We start from the raw sequence: 25,000 nt of genomic DNA on the forward strand, positions 1-25,000 counted from the left end.
GATCTGATGTAAATAAGACATGGCTGCCATGCTAAATGAAAGCCCTGTAGCATAGCTAGGTATTTACTGTTATAGATAATCAACCATCGCTTAACTCCTGCAGCTGAGAATAGACTAAAGCGACTCTCGATAATCCCCATGAGTCGACACTCATAACGGGTTTTAAATAGCTGCTTTGTCACTTATCATATGATTTGATTGCAGACTTTCAAATGTCATAAATATTCTCGCACAAGCATACCAAACTCTAACCGGATATCAGGAACGTTTGCAGAAGCTGAATTTGTAATATTTTGAATATAGATTAAAAGTGATTTTGACACTTTCAGATGAAAACTCTTATGAACAAAATAATTCAAAAAGTAGAAAGTTATTCTGTATATAACCTTCCATTGTCTTAAAGGCTTTATATGTGATTTTTTGATCCAGCAGATGTCGCCCTTGAGCACCAGCATGAAACCAAAACAACTCGCGCTGCATTGTTGTGTTAGCATGCTAATGCTAGCGATCTTTATTATGCTGGTATCTTCACACTGCATGTAAATTTACCTGAAATGAGCGTGATCTAGAAACACAGTTAAGCAGTGAGTACAGTATGTTATTCTTCTTTTCTCTAGTCCCTCAATTAAACAACTTTTATACACGAGGGGAGGAGTCAGCCGGCCGTCCGGACGATGTAAACAAAGTGAAGATAGGACTCTGAAAACTCTGAAAACATCACAGACAGTGGGACTCGGGTGTTACACCCATTGTAGACAGTCATGACTCACAGAGTTATTTTTAGAGGATATACTTGATTTCTATTATATTTAAGTGTGAAAAAGTTTACATATTTATTTATTAAGTCTTTAATGAAAGCATTCTGTTAGCTAACACTGATACTATCACTGATGGACAATGACCTCTGTTAAAATCCACCAAAACACAAAAAACAAAAATACTGAGCTAATCCGCTGACTGCAGACAAAAAGCCTTCAAACTTGACATGTTCATAGGTGTGTTTTCCGATCAAATGGGTGTTACACCCATTGTAGACAGTCATGACTCACAGAGTTATTTTCAGAGGATATACTTGATTTCTACATTTAAGTGTGAATAAAGACTTTAAATGGTTAAATGTATTTTACACATTAACAGGCAGGATGATCAGGGGAGCAGAGTTGACCCCGCCGTGATTACGTCGAGGGTTAAAGTAGGGGAGGAGTCTTTCATTAAACGAGTATCCAGTGAATGAGTAGATGTGAGAGGCGGAGCCCACGTTGTAAAAAGAAACCTCACATCCACATACACCCCGACTCTGTGGGGCTTTTCCACCAGCGGCAGGTGGACGGGCGTGCCGCCGAGGGCCCAGTAGCTCTCGTTCTGTCTCATCCCGACGGCCCAGAAGCCGCTCTCAGGGTTCAGTGTATTCCCTCCTTTTCTACTCACAGATTCCAGCGCGACCCCGACGTCCCACTCCTTCTTCCCCTTCACCTGGACCTCGTAGTAGAACCTTCCAGAGGAGAAACCTTCCCTCCCCAAGACGCTGACGCCGGGGTAAAACCTCTTGGGGTTGTCTGGGAGGATTAGAGCGACGTCGCCGTGATGAACCTGTTTTCTGTTTTCAGTCAGCAGCAGTTTGGGATGAGCCGTCTCAGGATCCAGAGTCACGTCGACAGCCCACTGCCGGGCCCGCCGCAACTCCACCTCGCACAGCCTCTTCACCTCCGCTTTAACAGTCTCCTCCAGCTGACAGGCCACTCGCCTGACCGCTCGTCTCAGCGTGCCCACATAAACGGCGGCCTCCATGCACGTGCCGGACCAGTCTTTGGCGGCCGGCGGTGTTGTGAAAGCTCCAAAGCGCTTCAGAAAAAAGAGGTCGTCCTCGGCGCTCGAGAGCTTCTCCAGCTCGGCGTTTCTCCGCCTCAACTCGTCGACCTCCCGCTTCAGCTCGGCGGTGAGTCGGCCGGCGTCGCTTTTAACCCGCCGTTGCTTCGAACCGATCGCCTCCACCGCCTCGGCTTGGCCTTTTTGAACGAGGTGAAGAAGTTTGACGAAGACCTTCAAACTCTCCTCCAGCTCGTTTTCAGCGTTCTCCGCGCTGAGCTGAAAGGTTTGATCGATCTCGCTGATTTTCTGAAGTCGCTCGCTGATCATTTTCTCCACTTCGGCGTTCAGCCCGGAAATCTGAGCTCTCCTGTTCTTGCTCTCCTCGTCTATGGGCACGCTGCGGTGAGCTTTGTGGTCGTTCTTGACGCACATGTCGCACACATACGTCTGGTCGGTGTGACAGAACAGTCCAAAGAGTTCCTCATGTTTCTCACACACCCTGTCCTGCATGCTCATCACAGGCTCGATCAGACGGTGTTTCTTGAAGTTGCTCAGAACGCGATGCGGCTCCAGGTGAGTCTCACAGAACGAGGCCAAACAGTCGAGGCAGGATTGAAGCGCCTTTACCCGTTTCCCGACACACACATCACATGAAACTCCCCCGTTATGTCCTGAATATCGATCGCCCGCTCCAGCATTATTTCTCTCTCTCTGCTCCAGCGACTTCTTGAACTGTGAAGCGACCTCAGAGATGAAGGTGTTGACTTTGAGCTCGGGCCGTCTGTAGAACTTCTGCTTGCACACGGGGCACTGCGACAGGTTTGCACTCTGCCAGTATCCTTGTATGCAGTCCCTGCAGAAGTTATGCCCGCAGGGAGTGGAGACGGGTAGGTTTAACAAATCCAGACAGATGGGGCAAAGGAGCTGCTCTTCAGACAGCACGCTGTCGGCAGTAGCCATACCTGGAGAAGAAATCCAGAAAGAAAAAGCAGGTGGGATTTTTTAATGAAATAAGTTGCTGGACCAGTGCTTTTTTTTTTTTTTTTTTTTTATCCTTCCGCTAAACTTTATAGGTTTGGAAACAGTTGTGCCTCTTGAGCTATGTCCACAAATAGTATCCTGGTGTTACATTTCATCAAAGGATATTTCTGTATCCCAGAACATTCTTCATGCCAACTAAGTTTAACAGACGAGTTTACAAAGGAATTGATTGGACACTTTTCTAAACTAAATAAAACAATATAAGTAACAAAAAATTACTTTCAAATCTCAAATCTTCTCATATTTATAGTACCGTAAGAAAGACAAACATGGTGGTGCTAACTGTTCCTTTCCCTGATGGGTAAATAGAATAGAATGACTTTATTGATCCCAAACTGGGAAATTGTGGCGTTACAGCAGCAGGTTGTCCAAACACACAATATTAGCAAATTTAAACACAATATAATATTAAATACAAAGTAAATAAACACTAAAAATATCAAAACTAAGAATGGGAATATATACAACCAGGATTTAACTTAGCACTACTATAAAGATGATATTTAAAACTAATGCTAATGAGCCTATAAACCGACGTCACAAACATGAGAGAAGTCAGAGATTACTCACCTCACTTCACTGTGTTGTGGCATGAAGAGGAGAGGAGTCTGTGAGAGATAGTTTGTGCCCCCTGACACAGTTTCTCTACAACTGTAATTTCTATTTTGAAAGTCACATTAGACTTCCCCCGTGCACCGCCTCATGTTGCCGGCGGCTCCGCTCACTCTTTTTCTTAAAGGACCAGTAACTGAGATGACACCAGTGGTGGTTCTAGACCACTTTTACTGAGGGGGCCAAACTGGGGCCAGTTGTTTTGTCAGAGGGGAACATTAAACCCCAGTGAAAAATAGACAAAGATGATCGCTTTAAAAAAAAAATATATATATATATATATTATGCCAAATGATATGTTAAATACCACAACATAAAATACCATGATTCATATTTGTTTCAGTATGTGTTATGAGGGGGGCTCTTCCTTTTGGAGGGGTGGCCACAGGGGGGACCAAGCTCAGTGTTACAGGGGCCCCTGTTGGCCCCTGTTGGCCCCTGCCTAGAACCGCCCATGGATGACACTAAACTCGGCTTTATCAAAAAATCTATTTTCCCAAACTATTCTTTCTGAATTGTGTGATGGTAATCCACCTCAGTCACTGCTATGTCATGAATATGTTCTAAAAATGACTTTTATGGGATTACATTTCTGAGGTACAATCAGGCCACGTTTCTAAGTGCAACCTATTTGATAAACCGCTAGCTACAGCTAATGCTAGGATACAACCACTTCCTAGCTAACATCATGTTAGCTTGGAAGTAAAGTCCTAGCTAGCATAACAGTTGCTAGGTAGTCACGCATTTCTTATTAATTAGTTCATCACTGACAAATGTTAATTTCCTAGCTTACTGTAATATTTGCTAATGAATGGATGTGTTAGCATTAGCTATATTCTGAATTAAGCTAATATGTTATTTAACTTAAAATAAGGCAAGATTAAACTTCTAAATTTAAATTTCATTGTCTTTAATCAATCGAAAAGTGGTGAAATGATAATGAATTGTAAGAAACCTTCAATTTATGTAATTACCAACCAGGAACACAGCAAGTATAACATGATAAAAGTATTTGAACTTCGAAACTTAAGCACGTCAGGGTAAATAGTCCCTGTTTGAATACGGTCAATTAACATATTCCAGTTGGTTCGCTTTTTTTTTTTTTTTTGACATTTTATTTTCATGGTTGAAGTGAGGGATGTATGGCAAAAGCCACAGATCATTGTTATGTCATTAATGTGATTTTTTTGTGGTTGATTTTTTATTTTGGTCATTCATTAAAGAATAACAAGAGTCAAAAAATATTTGTGCAAAAAGTCCACTTACAGAAAAAGAAACAAAAAACTTTGCATGTTTACACTTCACACAATAACATTCAAACAATCAATGACCAAAAAAGGAATAGGCTGAAGCTCAAGGCTTATTTCTGCTGTGTATGACATCCCTTAGCCTTTAGCTTTCTCGTCAGCCATGTTGAATTTAATGAAGTTATTTGTCAGTCTAAATGTCTGTGTCAGCCCTGTGTGATGATGCTACTTAGTGCATGTATACAATATAAACCACTTGTGTAAGAATGTCTCCTTATAACTGTGATATTATTATTAATACTCTTAAGACATGTGTACCTTTTTCAGTCTACTTGTTATTATTGTATTTACAGAATTGGGCTTGTTGTGTTGAAGTGCATGTGGATGAATGTGTGTTTGTGTTTGGGTACCGTGCTGAGACCACATAGTCTCTGCAGGACGTCGATGCCCTCCTGCCTGCTGACTCCTGCGTGGATGAAGCAGAGCGAGGAATCACACTGGGAGCTGCAGTTCAGCTCAGGCTCCATGACTGGCAACCAGTCAGTCCACTTTCAGACACACATCCTGACGATCATGGAAATGACAGAAAAGGAGACATGAATTAGTTATTTTAACGCTGACTTACACCAACTGAAATGTAAACTTTCAAATAGTTTGTCTCTGGTGTTGGGGGGAAAACTATTTTGCTGCACTGGCTGTACGTCGTCTAAAAAGTTTGAGCCTCCACTTCAATCTAAAACGGTGGGCAATGGAGACCACAAAAAAACTATTTCCAGGACTATGATTCAAAATAAACTTGTCAGGCTTTTAGCCACCAGAGTGTGGTGCCCTGAGAGAAACCTGTGAGAGGAGTATGGATGCATTTTTGCACTGTATATTGCACATATATTTTTATCCCTGCACGGGTTATGTACATTTCTTATATAAGTCTATTTTTTTTAATTGCACAGTTTAAGTTTGATTCATCTAGAGGTATTCTTTAAAAAAAAAATTCAGGTTAATATATATGTATGGGAGGGGGGGGGGGGGGGGGGGGGGTCTGTTTTGTGGTTAATTTGTAACAAATGTTTCATGTCATGTACGTCTTTGTAACCTGCTACTGGATGATTTGAATTTCCCTCAGGATCAATAAAGTATCTATCTATCTCTATACCTATCTATCTATCTATCTGTTCTGCGATTGCACCAAGAAAAAAAAGGTTTGGATCATTAGCCATAATAACCTCCAGACACACTAACGATAGGATGTAAGTATAAGTTTTCGACCACCACCAAACACACTGGGAGGAAAGGACTGTGTGACAGGAAGCCTGTTTGTTTCTGCTTATCCTCAGTTTCCACTGTCACTACGTCATCACTGAGGTGAACTTTCAAACAGGGAATCACAGTCTGACGAAAAAAGATATCCTGAAGTCAAAATCTCATCATTTGCAGTGAAAGTGAACGTCACATGATCTGCACTCAGCCTGGTTATTTCCTCTACAACATCTGTGATCGAGGACATAAACTTTGTTGAGCGTCAACAAACAACTGTTTGTCACCCTCGCCACAGGCATTTTTATGAGGCTGCACTGACATGTTGCAGGTTGAATTATGCAGCATGGTATCACCTGATACTCTGAGCTGTACCCGGCACAGTCTGACAGACCGATCTAAACGCTGCAGTGAGTCAGCAACATGTGGTCGGGTCCATGACAGACCACTCGTATCGATACAAACCGGCAGACAGGTGAGTGTTTACATGAGTAGCCTGTTATTAGTCAACACAGGTCTCGTCATTGTCTGCAGAATGATTTAGAGATACCCAGAGTGCAGGGATATTTGGATTGGGGGATATTGTTCGTGTGGCTCTGATTATTCCAAACAATGCGCACACAAACTGCAGAGCTGGAAAACATATTGTTGACGCGTGCTTCATAAAAAAACTCCAGTCCAAGTTCTACGTTTCAATACTTTACTGAAAGATTTTACAAAAATACAATCAAACAAAATGTAAAGCACGGTCAAAGCTACCGTAGCTCCACAGCTTCTAATAAAACAGGAAACCAGTACTGGCAGCATGCTGCGAGCTTTAACCAATCAGCAGCCAGAGTTGACTTAAACTTAAAGGCTTTCTATGTGATTTTTCAAACTTAAATATAAATCAAGTATATCCTCTGAAAATAACTCTGTGAGTCATGACTGTCTACAATGGGTGTAACACCCGAGTCCCACTGTCTGTGATGTTTTCAGAGTTTTCAGAGTCCTATCTTCAGTTTGTTTACATCGCCCGGACGGCCGGCTGACTCCTCCCCTCGTGTATAAAAGTTGTTTAATTGAGGGACTAGAGAAAAGAAGAATAACATACTGTACTCACTGCTTAACTGTGTTTCTAGATCACGCTCATTTCAGGTAAATTTACATGCAGTGTGAAGATACGAGCATAATAAAGATCGCTAGCATTAGCATGCTAACACAACAATGCAGCACGAGTTGTTTTGGTTTCATGCTGGTGCTCAAGGGCGACATCTGCTGGATCAAAAAAATCAAATATAAAGCCTTTAATTACCTTCAATTAAGCATACGACACCGGCCTCATCTACTTAAAACTGAAACACACAAAAGATATACTACACTTAGGTATGTATAAACGGCTCTAACAGATGTGTTTGGGGAAATATTAACATGTGTTGGAGATAAATTTAGTTGGTAGTCTGCCGTAAAAAGGAAATGGAGATAGGGCGTGAGTTATTAAATGAAGTCCACGGTGTCCTGAGGTGTCAACAGAACAATGAAGCCCACCGGGGCGGCATATCTGGGAAAATGTCTGGAGTTCCTGTTCATGTTGTTTCGTCACTTTCCAAGTTTAGATCACAGCTTTGCTGCTTCCCCTGCAGGAAACACCGACAGAGAGAGGCATTTCCTCCAGTTTTTTTCAAAAATCCTGCTTCTGTAAGGTTTCAGGTTGGGAGAGAAAACCCCGCCAGCCTGCAGGGTTCAACAAAGGTCAGCCAACATCCAGGAAACCATAGAGGTCACTTTGAAAAGCAGTTGGATCTTGTCCTTCCTTCACTCTGAGGAAGGTTTTATGGACATGTTTTGACAGTTCAGAATAGTCATAAGGAGTGTCTTTTTGAAGTCCTGGAGGCTAAACCGCAAGTCCAATCTGAGTTTCCTGCGACTTTAGATGTCTTACTTAAATGTAGGGCGGGCAGAACATGTGTCCAGCTGAGCTTTAAATGCTTCACATGAGCCACGCTTTAAGACACTTTTCTTTAATTTATTAAGCTAGTTGGAATAATTCAACAGACAGATCTGAAGTCTTTTAATAAAACACGGAGCAGCCTAAAGAAAAGCCCATCCATTGAGCTGTCAATCTCTTTGATACTCTTTCAAGATTAGATCTGTGTAACCACAGGCACTGCCACATGTAATGCCTGGTTCAGGGGGGCAATATTGAAACATTCCTCCACAGAAAATAATCCGTTTATACGTTTATTCTTTAAGCTGAGTCAGAATGCAACTACTAGCAACGAGATCCCGACTCAAAGCAGGCAGCAAGACGATTCTTGGCACATGGTGCATTTTAAAGCCTGGCTTTTAAGGCAAAATGAGACCCTCACCCCCATCCCCCAAGTTATTGATGAGTACAAAAAAATCCAAGTCCAACGACTGACATTAAATGCATCACATGTTAAGGGTAAAATTTCAACATTAATGTTTGTATAGTTTTGGGAATAACACAATGAAACAAAACTCTCACAAAGAAAAGATCATGATGTTGATTATTTTATATATTGAGTGTCACAAAGCAATTTTAATTTTACGTTTTCTGACTGACATCTAAAATCTGTGACATCCACAAATAGATCAATATTTGGTTAAAGACATGCGTAAAAACGTGCGCACTCCCGGCTGCATTTGCGCCCTTGCAGGGTAAACTTTGCAGCCATTCGGCTTCAGAATCAGTAATGACAATGTCCAGTAAAAGGGGGGAAACAGAAAATCAACCACAAAATAAAGACTTTTTAAAAAAAAAAAAAAAAGAGCAAACCTTGTTCTCCAAAGCGCATGGAGGATCCCATCGCCTCGTCCCGCTCCGTACTCCATCGCGCAATCGACTCAGAAAGTGAAAATGTGAAAATAATCGAGTGGATGAGTTTGTAATCTAGCATAGCTTCAGAGTTCACATAGCTGCAGACCTGTTGATACTTCAGCGTGATAATCTGTCCACAAACCGGAGAGGATCCTGTCAGTCAGGAAAAATTCAGCAGACTGCCGGAGCTTTCTTTTGAGCAGGAGAGGGAGGCGCGTGTGACAGAGGCTGGAGGTGTGTTTGTTCAAGTGTGTGTGTGTGTGTGTGTGTGTGTGTGTGTGTGTGTGTGTGTGTGTGTGTGTGTTTGAGAGAGAGAGAGCTGAGGCAGATTCAACCTATTGGGTTCGTGAGTGTGATGATGTGACCCCCTGTGATGCAGGTGGGTTGTGGGTCTCTCAGGGGAAAGGGTGGCAGAGGTGACAGGGAGTCAAATTCAAAATAAATATTCTGAATAACAGAAGTTGTTTGAATGGAAAGACAAACATGGCGTCTGCCTCCAATGGTGACGGCACAGGGATTGGAAAAAAGTGTTCCATCGAAAGAGAAAGAGGAGCAATCCGTGTGAATGCAGTGAGCCAGCAGAAATATTTCTGCATTTGTTCCACCAGCCAAAAGAGGCATAGACGTGTTATTAAGACGTCACAAAGATTTATGTGTGAGCCTACACTCAGGGTCATTCCTGATGAGGGAGTGTCACCACTACTGACAGCTGTAAGTGGGGAGCACACACACACACACACACACACACACACACACACACACACACAAAGAGAGATCATTAAAGAAGAAAAGTTTGTTATGTAACATTCAAACATCCAGGAACCCATATTCAGTCACATACACTTTAACGTTCTTGAATGATGTTTCCCTTCTTTTAATATTCTGGTCTTGAGTGAATTGAATTGTAGAACATGAACCTAAAAACACTTTAAACCTCCAGGCAGTGAAACATTATGATTATTCATATTTATCTGAAGTATGATGCTCACATTATAGTCAAACTAAGGTTGTAATTAAGTCTACAAAAATTGATTTTTCAAGCAAAATTGATTCCTTAAAATAAATCCTGTTTTGAGGGAATTAAGCCATCATGGTGATGCTCTTTCAAAACTTGAGAAAAATGGGATTGAATCATTATAACCCACTTTGATTAGAAGGTCAAGGAAAAGGCTTACAACACAGCTTTGCTGAAGATTTATCTGTGTAAACCATCAGGGGGTTTTTGTGTTTAAAAGTATGTAAGAAACTGAAAAAAAATAATGCATAAAAAAGCTTGCCATATAGGATCAAATGAAAATCTACACTTACATTCAGATGACTGACAGTTTTAATCTGTACTGCACCGTGGAGACTTGTTCATAGGTGCAGGATTCATACAGCTGTTGCGACCATAAACAAACAGTAGCACTAAACAACATAACATCCAGGGAGTATGACCTGCAGCGCGATCTACAGTTATGAACCTCTTGTTTAACGTCATCTCAAATCTCAAAAAAGAACATGCATGTAAATGTTAAAGGCTTTATATGTGATTTTTTTGATCCAGCAGATGTCGCCCTTGAGCACCAGCATGAAACCAAAACAACTCGCGCTGCATTGTTGTGTTAGCATGCTAATGCTAGCAATCTTTATTATGCTCGTATCTTCACACTGCATGTAAATTTACCTGAAATGAGCGTGATCTAGAAACACAGTTAAGCAGTGAGTACAGTATGTTATTCTTCTTTTCTCAAGTCCCTCAATTAAACAACTTTTATACACGAGGGGAGGAGTCAGCCGGCCGTCCGGGCGATGTAAACAAAGTGAAGATAGGACTCTGAAAACTCTGAAAACATCACAGACAGTGGGACTCGGGTGTTACACCCATTGTAGACAGTCATGACTCACAGAGTTATTTTCACAGGATATACTTGATTTCTACATTTAAGTGTGAAAAATCACATATAAAGACTTTAATGAAAGCATTCTGTTAGCTAACACTGATACTATCACTGATGGACAATGACCTCTGTTAAAATCCACCAAAACACAAAAAACAAAAATACTGAGCTAATCCGCTGACTGCAGACAAAAAGCCTTCAAACTTGACATGTTCATAGGTGTGTTTTCCGATCAAATGACACCGACTGGAGGATTGAAACAGTTGCCAGCTATGTTACACCCAAAGCGTGGCAATCACTCTCAGGTTTCCCCCTTAAAGATCAGGTTCAAGACGGACTGCTGCAGCAATAACAGGTGGATAACACTGATGCTCAGATTACCCCAGAGCTTGAATATTTCATCTGTGGACACGAGGCTGTTGCTCAAACAGCAGGAGTCAAAGGGGAGAGAGGCCGGTATAGGGAGGGGGGGGGGGGGGGGGGGACTGGATGAAACGGGACACATGTCATTGTACTTAGGTTACCAGGGATCAAGTGTAACATTCAAATGTTCTAATTAACAAACACAAGTGTTGCAGGTGGGCAGCATCTTTTTTTATGGACTATGATACTGTGCACATGTATCAACTGGATGTCAACCAACCAAAATAAATAACAAGCTTTTGAGCCCAGCACACACCGTCCGTTTCCTGTTGGACCCCTCCTAACATGCAGCACCAGCGCTTCCTGACATGGAAGCATCTGCAGCTGGGATTCCAACATGTGACCACAGTGCCGACTATTCTGCATCATTTAAGACCATGTGGGTGGACCTGTATTGTTCGGTGGTGTAAGGCTTTGCCAAACCCCTTTTCCAGGCTTATGCGCTGGTCCTGCCAGAGCCTGGACGCTCCTCAGCTACATGCCCAGGTTTGCCCAACCAACAAACACAAGAGACAAATCCCTCTCTGGAACGGCTGCAACTCCGCCTGCAGTGTTGCTATGGATCTGGATTAGGAGTGCTGGATCAAAGTAACCCAGCAAGGAAGCAGTCAATGGAGTTTCTACTGAAGGCAGTGATTAAGATAAGTGTAGGAAAAAGTATCAATCTACCAGCCTGAGCTTCAAAACTAGTTTCTAGTGAAAGTGGCGGAACAGCAGCATTGCAAGTGATGATGCAATAAATTCACCGGCCCATTTTGGCCCCTGCCTAGAACCGCCCATGTTTCTGTGTCATCGTAGACTAAACTAGTAAAGTCAGTTTAATGCGTCACCTTTCTGACAAATAAGCACAGAGATGTTATAGTTCATGAAAAGACAGATTTAAATTGCACTTTGAAGCTCAGGGAAACTTTCAAATACACTTTGGGTGACTTATTTTCAAGTAAGAACATCAGCAGAACAATAAAGCTTCAATTATTATGGGGGATAAGATACAGCCTTCATTATAATGTGATTTACCCATTTTTCTATCACAGCATTTCTTGTTTATGACATAATGTCCAAAAAATAAAATAACCGTTAAAAATGCCACAACTTATTCTGTCTCTTTTACAGGTTTTACTGTTTTTCCTATTTACTACTATACACATAACGACTTTCATTCCTGTTAATGTTGTTTGTTCATTTATTTATTTATGTTTGTCTCGTCATTTTGTATTATTATTATTATTATTATTATTAGTTATTTATTTATTTTATACTACTCTTCTCAAATGCTCTTTTATTTTTTCATGCTTATCTATTTATTTTTATTTAGTTATTGTATTTTATTTTTTGTGAGTTTTCCACTTGCACTTTTATTCTTGTCTTTAAACTAAGAGGTGTATTTGTTGGACTGGGAGGGAGAAGTGATACTGGATCTTTGAATGTTTCTGGGGAAAAAATAAAAATGTTGACTGCATCCCAATTGCACTTTATGTCTCGAACTTGCTTTAATAAAAATATGTTGAAAAAAACTTCTTTTCACAACGCTAGACGGACATTTTTTTGACATTGTGTTACAATGTCTGATTCTTCCTCTTGTGTCAGGATGAATTGCAGAAAGTAATAAGAGTAACTGGGACATAATGAAGAAATGAGGAAAACAACAGGGAGTGGAAAACATTTAAGATTTCCCTCATAAAAATCAGACAGAGATTCCTTTTCTTTCTTTATCACCTCCATCTCCACCTCCTTGCCATGGGCACCCACCAGACTTTCTCCCTGCAGGATTAGCAGTCTGAAGACCACGATTTATCGTTGTGAGGGTGTGTGGCAGTCGTGTGTAAAGGCTTAGCTAAATGTACACTTGAAACATGTGTGAGGTCTGGCATGCATGTAACTGCACACTGACTTTACTGTGAGCTGATGTGACTCAGACTGAGAGCCGTAAGAGGATTAGAGTATCACACATCTAGTACATCAAATTAAAACATCTCAGATTTGTTTATTATATGTAATATTGTATTTACTCTGTAAGGGTTAAGAAACTGGGGCCTTCTTATAATTCAGCAACCAAAAAAAATAACAATTTAAAGCAGTTAAACTCACCTGTATGAGAGCGACATCATCAATATGAAAAATCTCATCTTACCTTGCAGAGTTGCAGATCACTTTAAATCCTAGTTTTCAAGAATAAGATTCACAATTTCTTTTTTTCCCTCGACTTTGACTCCTAGGAGTTGGTGACAGCTCTTCTCCTCATGTGCCAGTCACACCTCCTCTCTTGCAGAGTCTCCGGTTTCATTATGTGACAGCATCCTCTTGTCTCAGAGCAGGCTGAGTGTAGAGCGCATGTGCACACAAAGCTAGAGGTGAAATATTACTCCTCAAAATGTGCCAGACAGTTTCCTGTAGGTGCCTGCTGTTGGTAGACGGGTCATATGCAGGGGCGGACTATTGGACTCTGAGACCCCGGGGCACAGACGTGTAAGAGGCCACCCGAAACCTCCTCCACCTTTGTGGTCGTTTTGCACAGCTCAGTAGTTGGTTTGTGTCTTTTTGTGATAGTTTTGCAGCCCTTTGATATGTTTTTGTTGTTGTTGTTGCTCTAAACAGTCGTTTTGCATCTCTTTGTTGATATTTTGTGACTCAGTAGTTTATTTTCTCATCTCAGTAGTTTGTCTCTTAGTGGTTATTTATGTATTTCTGCACGGTTGTTTTGAATCCCTTTGTGGTCGCTCTATTTCTCTTTGCAGTTTGTGTGTCACTTTGAACTTAATTTGCATTTCTTTTTAAGTTTATTTATTTCTCTTTGTGTCTTTTATGCTTCTATTGTTAATTTTCTTGGACTGGGGAACTTAATTTACATCTTTGTGGTTATTTTTATTTATTTATTTTCACCTCTGAGTGTTTGTTTTTCATCTCTTAGCATGAGTTTTGTTTCTCTCTGTAGTTCATTTGAAGTTGATTTGTGTCTATTAACATTGGTTTTACATCTTTTTATGTGTGTAGATAACTCCTGTCTCCTGGTGTTTTGTATCTAAATTTAGTTTATCCCCCTTTGTAGATGAAATGTGTCACTTTGAAGTTTATTTGCATCTTTTATTTTTATTTTATTTTTTGAATGTTTGTGTCTCTTGGATGCTGTTTTTCACTTCTAAGCTTCTTTGCACTTTTTTTTTTAATCCTTTTTGTTGCTGAATTGTGTCGCTCTGTGGGGGATATGTGTTGCTTCATTGACTTACCAACAAGAAAAGATTAGAAGAAGATCTCTGGTGTAAGAGTCCCATGACTCCTCGGGCCTCTGGTCTGTTTGAGCAGTTGAGTTATCCATCCATGGTCCTTTTGGGTATTTGTGTTTGAAAGACATTGAAAAAGATAGAAAAAAGGAAACACTGGAATAACACTGGAACCCAGCTGTGAGTTGGTCAATGACTATTCAAACACACAAACTATGTGCAACTTCAGGCATCATTCTCACCGGCCCGGCTAAAGGAAACAGTGAGGCGAAAAGAAATTGAATCAGAAGCTGCTATAGAAGCAAAAAAAAATGTGAAAAGAGGAGAGAAAGTGGTTAGCGGCTCTTGGCTGTGGGGGCTAAAGGATTAGCACATTGTGAGAGGCAGAATGCACTCATCCTGGCATCTCTCCGTTTTCAGGAACAGAAATTGGTCCCTTCCGTAATTAGCCTAGATCAGTGCTTCCCAAAGTGTGGGCCGCGGCCCCCTGGTGGGCCGTGTGGGTACTGCAGGTGGGCCGCGAAAAGCCCTCCACCAAGTTTAAAAATAAAAGAAATATCACAATAATGATGATTTACCATGAGTCAACCTTTAAGTGATTAGTGATTATGACTATTCATGGACATAATGTTCAGTAAACTTTTTGTGTCTTTCTTGCCATAACATGTTGTCATGTCCAATAATTTACCCTAACTGAAAATGATAGTTGTAGTCAAAACTTTTTATTTTATAACGAGTCCCGGAATCATTTTGTATTTCAAAGTGGGCCGCGGTAATTTTAAGTTTGGGAAAGGCTGGCCCAGACAGAACTCACCTTCAGATGCAAATGAAACCTGGACTCGTGCAACAAACAGTTCTCATGGGTTGATTCATGTAAACAACATGCACACAAAAAAACAAATTCTCAAATTGTGTTTTCACTAACACACAAAACTCCTGAAAATTCCATACATTTTTAGGGTGCGCTGCATTAGTGCATAAACAACCAATTTTTTTTTCACCCTGGCTTTACCCGGACGGTTCCCTTTCAGCCTCCAAGTAAAATTTCAGTATGAAGTCAAGGGGGAGGTGTTCTACAATTCACTTAGCAGACTCTTTTATCCAAAGCGACGTACATCAGAGAGTAAGAACAACACAAGCAAGGATCTAGAAAAAAGGGAACAATGTCAGTAAGAGCAAACGATCAGCTTTGAGTCTGATTGGACACACAGGTGCTGACAGGAAGTGACCAGAGGCAAAGCACAACATTGAGGGCAGTTCTTGAGAGCTCTAATCAGTATAGAAACCATCTTATAAGTCGTCATTATCAAACAAAAACCATCGTCATTACCATCATCATCATCATCAATAATATGGAGACCATCATCATTAAGTTAGTAGGTATTCATGAAAGAGCTGGGTCTTTAGCTTTTTCTTAAAGGTGCAGAGGGACTCTGCAGATCCAATGGAGTTTGGAAGTTCATTCCACCACCGGGGGGCGACAGAGGAGAAGAGTCTAGTTCAGAGTTTTCAATTTGATGCCAGCAGTAACTGGGAACAGTGTAAGGAGATGAACAGCTGAGTGACATGTTCCAGGTGTTGTGGAAAGATTGTTATACACGTAATAAAGCCACAATACAACCAACATTCAAAGGTATTACAGTCAGTCTCTTTTATTGTTATTTTATACTGTACAGTTTACTTACATTATCTATATGAGTACAATTAAATAAAATTAATATATCTTGTTACACTTTCTGTTTAAGTGCCATCTATTCTGCAGGTCATTAGAATATGAAGCATGTTTATTATTTTAAATATGATCTCTATAAAAGCAGCTTATCTTGTTTTTTTTATCTGAAGAGTACAAAAATCACTCGAAAAAAGGCTTTATCATTCATTGTGTTATTCTTGTCACATTATAGGGTGGGTTTATCACATTTAGAGATTATCTGCCTCACTATGTCAGAGGTCACCATTAGTAAGGCACTTAAAAAAATGTTCTAGTATAGATGTTAATGTAACATACAGGAGCATTCTTAGTTTTTTTTAAATAACATTAGTGTAAAATTAAGTGGATTTATCCTTCCTCTGATGGAGACACACTAACCCAGGAGGCTGTAAGACCCCCCAACTTTTCAAATAAGCAAAGAGACAGAGCAGCCATGTGACCAAAGACACTTTCACTTTTCTGTTAGGAACGCAGCATCTCTCTCTGGAGTCATTTCAGGAAAAAAAAAAAAAAAAAAACGTTCTCCTTATGTGGGTCCGATTCACACATCTATATTCGAAAACCCAAACAGCCCCTTACCATGAACACGAGGACTGCCACTGTGTTTCACTCAATAGCCATTGTTTCTGTGCTAACCCAGTGAATGGTTTTCCCAGGTCCAGCCCACGCCACTTCCTGTGAGTAAGCCTGTACATGCTTGTCTTCCACATCCTCACATAACACATATTCTGGGGACAATTTTTCAAGGCTGCTGTGCAACATATATACTGTATGTGTATCTTTTAAAATTGTGTGGAGCAGCTTTACTGAAGAAAACCTTTGCCCTTCAAAGCCACACTCGATGTAAGAAAGGTCACATATTATGCAAAATACGCTTGCCATGTTTTTCAAACACTAATATGTGTCCCATGTCGGACTTCAAACCCCAATTGTGAGTAAAGTAAATCCTCTCCGTCTTCTGCCTGCTCCACTTTTCAGAAAATGTGTGCGATTTTCCCTTCATGACATCACAAAGGGCAGTAGCCCCTCCCCCAGGTGGGTGACACTCCCACAGCTAGGTGTTTGTTCTGCCCTCTGAGTCTGCCTTCTCACCTTGAACGAACATCATAAGGCAATGGTGCAAGAAAGCCAGAGCCACCCAAGCCCTTCTGGGGGGGGGCGTGGTCAGACACAGCTCATTTACATATTTAAAGGTACAGACACAGAAACAGCCTGTTCTTTGAGCCAAAACTTTACAGACACGTTTTGTGGAGACTTATTTAAAGTGGTTGAAAAGCAGGATAATGTGACCTTTAAGAATATTGAAGTGTAAATCTTATGTCATATTGTAGCGTTTGCTGACATACTTAAAAAAATTCCATAATTTCGTATTAGTTGCAACAGCAGCTTTGATGCTCAATTGGTCAGAAAAAAATTAATGTAAGTGGTCTGTCAGACACCAGCAGTTGGACAAAAAACACATTGTTTTTCCATAAAATGCACAATAATGTTCTGCAGCTACTAAGAAGCACCTTTTTTGAAATATAAAGTTTTACGCCCTGAAATGGAAAAAGAATCAAGCAGCTCATTCAGTCTTAACTGAGTTTAACTGTCCTGCCTCGCTGGACTGTTAAACCTGCACTTAGAGGCCAAAAATAAAGACTGTTGGTTTGCATATCCACATGAAAAAAATAAGAATTTTAACTCCTCATGAGTAGATTGATTTGTGATGAGAGAAGGAACAGATCCCTTATAAAAAAAAGTGTCCTAAAAATGGAGTAGTATGAACAGCTGTCTCACATTTTGTACATTGGATTCAGCCACTTAGGATGTCTGTAAAACAGTCTAAGCTTTTTGTTTTTGTGTGATTGTGTTTTTGCATGGAAAGGTAACTCAGCCAAGTTCATCTTTGTAGAAATGTTACTTAGTGGCCGACTGACGAGGCTCCTCCATGTGGGATTACCCCAAAAGTACCCTCTGCAGGCGGTAAGCCGGCACACTGCTCTCGTCCTCTGAATCGGCATCGCTCTGCGGGTTTGAGTTGCAGGGAGAGGTGCATTCTGGGGAGCACAGGTAGTGCATGAGGGGCAGCCGGTACTTTCCACAGAAGTCCACAAATTTGATATGGCGCACGCAGGAATCAAAGTACACGCCTGGAGAGAGCGGAGTGAGACAGGAGAAACAAAGTCAAGGTGAGAGTTTACTTCAACGACTGTTACAGTTAATGTGTGATTGATGAGGTATGCATTTATCACCACAAAGCAACAATAATCATACATTCAATCAACAAACTCGCACAACTCTAATTAAAGCAAAAACTTACAATCGGAAAACGGAGAGCTGTAAAGGGAAAAACCTACAAAAGACATGTTGTCTGACTTTCTCCTATACCGGCTATCGGGAGCCCCAAAAGGTTTCAGTAGAAAATCTCATATTTGCCATTTTTTTTCTTTAGTTTGCCAAAAACTTTACAAATCTTATATTAGTCCCAACTGCTAGACATATACAACACTGACGAGGGGATGATGTGGCAAATCTAATTTTAAGGAGCCAACACCCCAAAAGGTAAAAAAAAAAAAAATCTTACATGCACTCTGTGTAGTCCACTGCACAGCTCCTACATTACACCTTTTGTGTTTTTTATTTTTATTGTTCATATTTTACATTTTTAAATTATATTTTATATATTGTAATATCTTCTTATACTGTATTATTTAAGTTGTTGCTAGTTCTGCTTTATTTCCTTGTTAATTGTTTAGCACCAATACACCAAGTCAAATTCCTTGTATGTGTAAATGTAAACCCAGATTCTGATTCTGATTAAAAGTTGTATGTATTTTAACCACTATGTAACAAGTCATGTACCTGCACACTTGGGGTTAGGACACTTGCTGGCCAGGTCCAGGTAGTGCAGCAGGTTTGAAGGCAGGTCACGTGGGTAGTAGGGGATATTGCGACTCTTTATTGTGCGTCCTGCCAGCTCCAGCAATGACGGGGGGTCGTAGGTCATCTCCTTGACAAAGCGCACCACGAGCGGGTTGCCACGGAGACTGAGCTCCTGCAGATGCACCAGACTGAGAATCTCCCTCGGCAGGTAAGTTAGCAGGTTGTTATGGAGGCTTAAAGATCTCAGCGAGTGGAGCCTGGAATGAGACAGAGAGTCATCTTCTACAAAAGATCACCACGGGAATAAAGAATTATATGATCCACGCTGAGGAACTGCACACTTCTAGCTTTAAGTGTCTATAGGCAGCCCTTGTTGTGCTCAAAGTGCTCACGACCTCCGCTTCAGAGCGCTTCTCACCAGTGGTCAATGTTGCAAGGTTACAAAAGTTAACTAATGCTTCCGTCAGTAATGTCTGTTAGGTGTGTTTTAGACAGCTCAGTGTGCTTAAAGGGATACTTCACCCATTAGCATTAATCTTTGTATCATTAGAAACCTGGTAGTATTTTTGAATGGTCGTGCATCCCGCCCTCATTTTCCCCTGAGATGTGAAATCTTTGTATTTCTGAGTCTGTAAAGGAGCTTCCAGTGACGCAAAATGACGGTTTTTGCGTCATTGGAAGCTGTTGCGGTTAGCGGGGTGAAACTACAACGCTAGTACCTCATATTTTCGACCACTGAAGCTACAGACCAATCACAGATCAGTGGGTGGGAACTCACTCCCAGAATCAAAACTTAACGTCCGCCATATTGCTCGGAAGCTATGCTAACAGGCTCTATGGAGAAAGCTGATAATGGCGAAAAAATATAAATATAGCAGCGAGACAGCTGCTGGCCGCCGGGGCCAGATGAGCCAAAAACACTCTCTGTTTTTTTCAAGAAGGCACCAACTTCAAAATGTATTTCACATTTCTACATATATGACCCGATGTCAACACAGATTCATGTTTCAACGGATGAAGTATCCATTTAATATTTGCTTTAATTCAAGGAAATATTCCCAAGAAAACAATGTAAAGGAGTCACGTCCTGGCATCAGCAGCAGCTCTACAACTAAAAATCGTACTCCCCAAAAGAGGAGTGAGACGAGCGTCTCCTCCACCATTGTTGTTGACAAAGATGATGTAGGTAGAGAAGTGAAAATTGACAATTGCAGCGTTGTTCCAAAAGCTGAACTGAGAGCTACAAATATAAAAGGTCGGTTTGATTATTTTATGTGAGTGTGACTTCTGTTTTGTTTTTTGTTTGTTTCATTTGTTTTGTTTTGAAATAAATTCTTGGCACAAATTTTTGTTCTGATATGTTTTTTTTGTTTTTTTGTAACCAAACTAGTAGTGTCTTAAATAATAAGATTTGTAACGAGGGTAGGTGTAATAAGATAAAGATTCAGCCTACACCTTTTCACTCAAAATGTTTTGTTTTTCTTGTGACCGAAATAAATGATTACTACTACTACTTTGGTTTTGGATTGAAAACAAGCTCTATCTGTGGACACAGACTTGCACTCATTTAGGCTGTTTTCATAGGTGCTGGTTGAACTGGTCAGGTGCTGTTGGTGCAGTTACCTGGTGAGTTGCGGAGGTACACTTTGGATACGATTGTCACACAGGACCAGGTAGCTGAGGTAAGGCAGGTTAGCCACTTCTGGAGGAATAGCTGTGATGAGGTTTCCACCCAGATACAACAGCTCCAGACTAAAAGACAAAAGGTAAGGAAATCATTTGCTTTGTTTATAACAAGCTCTGATAATGTAACAAAGTATAGAAAAGCAACAACAAAGTCTTGTTTACAAAACATTAAGAGTTGAGTTCCCAAAAAATTCACAAAATTGAAAGGCTCCATGTACTGAAGTTGTTTTTCCAATTTTTGTCATACAAGTTTTCAAATATGATGAATCACTTTTAATATTTGAAGGGGGGAAAATGTTTTAAAAAATGAAAAAAGGGAAATTTCTTCGGCATACAAAGCAAAGCAACCATAGATCAAAGTGTAAACATGATGCCACAAGAGGGAGCTAAAGATGTATGGTTTGATGCTCAGGAGTGAAGTTCTGTGTGTGGCCTCTGTTTCTCACTCTAAATCTGTTTGTGTGACCTGCTTACAAATCAAGGTGACAGAAAACGTCTCATGCACAGACAAAGTGTCAGCCTGTGGAGACAAAACATGGCGTTCATTTCAATCTGTTTCAGCTTTTCTAAAAGATTTACTCGATGTGCGCCGACCACAATAACCACCGTCCCAAAGTTTAATAGACAACAAAATGGATGCAGGTACACTTTGCTGCATGAAGACAACAAAGGACCTTGGTAGGTTAATGGAGGTATGGAGCAGAGAGAGAGGGGGGGGGGGGTAATTGGGAGTAAAACAAAGAGACGAGGAGAGCGCAATGGATGGCTGGTCAGCGAAAGTAAGCTGTCAGGCCGTCTGCCTGCTGGAACTGATGACACAGCGACTGAGAGACAGGAAGCCATTATACTGTCCTTGGTGGCTGAGCGCGGAGCACTGAGCACGCCCCCTCTGTGACGGGAACTGAGACATTCGGGGTCCGCTAGCTGCCCTTCGCTGACACAATGACACAGATCACCCACCGGGGAGACAACCGTTAGTTACGACCTGTCTCAGCTACAGAATAGAAGAACAAAAACAGACTGAAAATGTTCAAGAGTTAGCAACATTTCAACCTTTTCTCCAGGAGCATCCCATGAAAGACACGCTGGGTGGAGGTTTCATCTCGACACCTTTCAAGGTGTTTCATGTCATGCAGATGCTATACAGTTATATGTTTGCTTTAATACAGTGTATAGCTTCTGTACAGTTTATTTTAATTTACTTGCTGTTACTACAACTTATTTTATTTGTACTTTTCTACTCTTTTTTTTCTTATAATGTTATTCTATTTTATATATAATTTTAACTTTTTTGTAGAAGCTGACTCAGGGAGAAACGCACACAAAATTCCAATGTACCTGTACCGTCCTGTACCTGTGCAAATGGCAATAAACATCTATTCTATTCTATAAAGGGTCCCTTCATGCTTAGATTGTGTCTTTTATTGTTTTCAGATTAAAATAAGTATGCAGACTCAAGAAGACCAAATGGAATTAGAATCAGAAATACTTCATTTGTCTCAAATTCGGAAACAACCTCTAGAGAATTTAAAATGTGTAGCCGAGAGAGGGCACTGAGACCTAGTGGTTTTGTGGAGCGCCCCATGTGAGGAGGTCATTGCCCTCGTCTCAGCAAGCCGTGGGTTCACATCAGACCACGACCCACTGCTGCATGTCAAACCTCACTCTCACCTCCCAGCGTTTAATTTCCCCTCTCTCTCTCTCTTCAGCGGATCTATCCAATAAAGTATCACTTGATCATTTTCAGTCTTTGTGGCAAGAAAACAAATCTCAAGGGTATTCTAATTAATTTTCTATTAAAGTGGAGCTCTTAGCTAAAACAAAGGAGAATATAATTTAGAGGAAACTCAAATATGTCACAGAGTAAATTATCGTACTTCTATAATTCTAATGTCCTGTATAAATCTCAAAAAAATAAAAAAGGTACACGTTGTTGAATACAGACACTGTTTGTTTCCTGACATCAATCCATTTGAGAACTTATGGGCAGAGTATTTAAAAAAAAACTTGTGTTGAATCAGTTTCCACACAACAACAGTCCAGTTCCAGTAAGTGAAAAAAGAAAAAAGGTAAGTAGGGAGTCAAACTAAAATAAATGAGGTCTGTGTTCAAATATGTTCATAAGCACATTGCCCAATATATTCCTCTCCCTGTACCCACTTTACTACTAGATGAGCCACACAAGCTTAACTGTGCATCTGATAAAGTGAGTCACTGTGACATCTTGGCTTTAAACTCATGAAATGATAACAACGTTCTCATGACTGTCCTCCTTCTCGGTCACTTACAAACAGAAATATTTGGAAGTTTAAAGCTGACTGCTGCTTAATTCACATCATTACATAGATATAATAAGAGATTTGTTGTCTGTTTACTTACTGTTGCAACATTAAAGCATTGCCTTTTACTTAATGGGCTGTACTTTTGAGTTTTATCACTTTGAATACATATTAACTTAAATCCTAAATGTAGGTCAGATTTATTTCAAAACATTACGGTAGATCAATCTGTAACTTTTATTAACTATCCCTGAAACCATTCCATGGAAGTTATTGAAACAGCCACACACACGCACACACACACACACACACACACACACAACCACATTGCACACAACCACACACACACAACCACATTGCACACACACACACACACACACACAAACACGATACACTGACTGGAAATGAGCATGACAGAAAGAGTCATCGTGGTGGTAAAGTGGTAAAAACTGTTAAACCCCAGAAGAAGAAAAAAACAACAACAACTGAGCACATCTGAATAACATTAGAAGAGTTATAAAGCCTGTCTAATGTTTTACAATCATTGTCCCGAGGCGGGATAGGTGGGTCAACTCTGACTCACGAGACAACATATCAAAATACAACGGATAAAAAGAGCAATATTCCCAAATGGAGCACATGAAATACAGATCAAATGGGATGAAAGCTGAGTTATTTAAAGGTAAGCAAATAAAGAAGAAGCTATTTCAGTTGTCATAAGGCCTTATAACAAAGTTCTGAAAGTAAAGATAAAAAATGGTATATCGGCTGACATAGTTGGAGAATTAACACTTAGCAGGTGTTGTTCATAAAGAGCATTGTGTCAGTCATTATGTACAACTTGTAGAAAATTGCCATTGACATACTTGTTGTGATACAAGACTAAAGATTGTTTTCAATATCAAGTTGAGTTGTTGATTATATCCTCAATTATTTTATTAGATTCTGTGATCAAAAACCATGTCTCCAAAATGCTTCTTTTGTCAATGAAACCAATATATATTTTCAATTTAAGTTTTTTTTTTAGACATCAATAACAGCAAATTCTCAAAATAAAAAAATGTGAATGAGGAGATGAGGTCTAATGTTGCTCTTAAATGGAAAAAAATAGCTCTTAAGTCATCAAATGGTTTGGTAAACTACAGGCTATGTTGATTTCTTTTCCTGCTCTTACCTTCTTATTTCTGTTATCTTTTTATTTGCTTTTATCTCTTTTAGTTTCTTACATCTTTTTAAATCTTTGGTCCTCTTGGTCTCAGCTCGTGTTGTTGGGTTCTTGTGTTGCCTGATGGTTCTTGTGTTGTCTGGGTTCTTATGATGGTTCTTGTGATGGTTCTTGTGTTGTCTGGGTTCTTGTGATGGTTCTTGTGTTGTCTGGGTTCTTGTGATGGTTCTTATGATGGTTCTTATGTTGTCTGGGTTCTTATGATGGTTCTTATGATGGTTCTTGTGTTGTCTGGGTTCTTATGATGGTTCTTATGATGGTTCTTATATTGTCTGGGTTCTTATGATGGTTCTTATGATGGTTCTTGTGTTGTCTGGGTTCTTGTGATGGTTCTTATGATGGTTCTTATGATGGTTCTTGTGATGGTTCTTATGATGGTTCTTATGATGGTTCTTGTGATGGTTCTTGTGATGGTTCTTATGATGGTTCTTGTGTTGTCTGGGTTCTTGTGATGGTTCTTATGATGGTTCTTATGATGGTTCTTGTGTTGTCTGGGTTCTTGTGATGGTTCTTATGATGGTTCTTATGATGGTTCTTGTGATGGTTCTTATGATGGTTCTTATGATGGTTCTTGTGATGGTTCTTGTGATGGTTCTTATGATGGTTCTTATGTTGTCTGGGTTCTTATGATGGTTCTTATGATGGTTCTTGTGTTGTCTGGGTTCTTGTGATGGTTCTTGTGATGGTTCTTATGATGGTTCTTGTGATGGCTCTTGTGATGGTTCTTATGATGGTTCTTGTGATGGTTCTTGTGATGGTCGGGTTATATATGTCTGTTGGGTATCGTGCACTTTGGGTTCTTTTCTGTTGAATTGTATTTAATTATTTTTAGCATTTGTTATGTTCTTGCTGTTGTTTATGTTCTTCTGTGTTTGGTTTAGTTTGCTCTTGTTTTTGCTGTTTGTCAAAGCACTTTGTAAACCTGTGTT

The 25,000-nt window shown here is 40.3% G+C and overlaps 2 protein-coding genes and 1 pseudogene across 2 annotated transcripts in view; all 3 read right to left on the bottom strand.

Moving 5' to 3' along the window:
• Window positions 1-9,015, bottom strand: part of gpr156 (G protein-coupled receptor 156) — a 22,158-nt gene extending 13,143 nt beyond the window's left edge. Inside the window, exons 1-2 of the mRNA XM_061053448.1 lie at window positions 8,743-9,015; window positions 5,120-5,273 (exon numbers count right to left, since the gene is read on the bottom strand). Coding sequence (XP_060909431.1) covers window positions 5,120-5,236 — 117 coding nt within the window. The 5' untranslated portion in view covers window positions 5,237-5,273; window positions 8,743-9,015. The remainder of the gene's footprint in view (window positions 1-5,119; window positions 5,274-8,742) is intronic.
• On the bottom strand, window positions 1,021-3,754 carry LOC132987544 (zinc-binding protein A33-like; annotated as a pseudogene).
• A 6,916-nt stretch (window positions 9,016-15,931) lies between the features above and the next one.
• The window catches only part of lrrc58b (leucine rich repeat containing 58b), a 10,297-nt gene continuing 1,228 nt past the window's right edge, over window positions 15,932-25,000 (bottom strand). The window contains exons 2-4 of the mRNA XM_061053449.1: window positions 20,505-20,633; window positions 18,861-19,138; window positions 15,932-18,148 (exon numbers count right to left, since the gene is read on the bottom strand). Coding sequence (XP_060909432.1) covers window positions 17,955-18,148; window positions 18,861-19,138; window positions 20,505-20,633 — 601 coding nt within the window. The 3' untranslated portion in view covers window positions 15,932-17,954. The remainder of the gene's footprint in view (window positions 18,149-18,860; window positions 19,139-20,504; window positions 20,634-25,000) is intronic.

Source organism: Labrus mixtus, chromosome 13 (genome assembly GCF_963584025.1).
Source record: "Labrus mixtus chromosome 13, fLabMix1.1, whole genome shotgun sequence".
NCBI classification, from domain to species: Eukaryota; Metazoa; Chordata; class Actinopteri; order Labriformes; family Labridae; genus Labrus; species Labrus mixtus.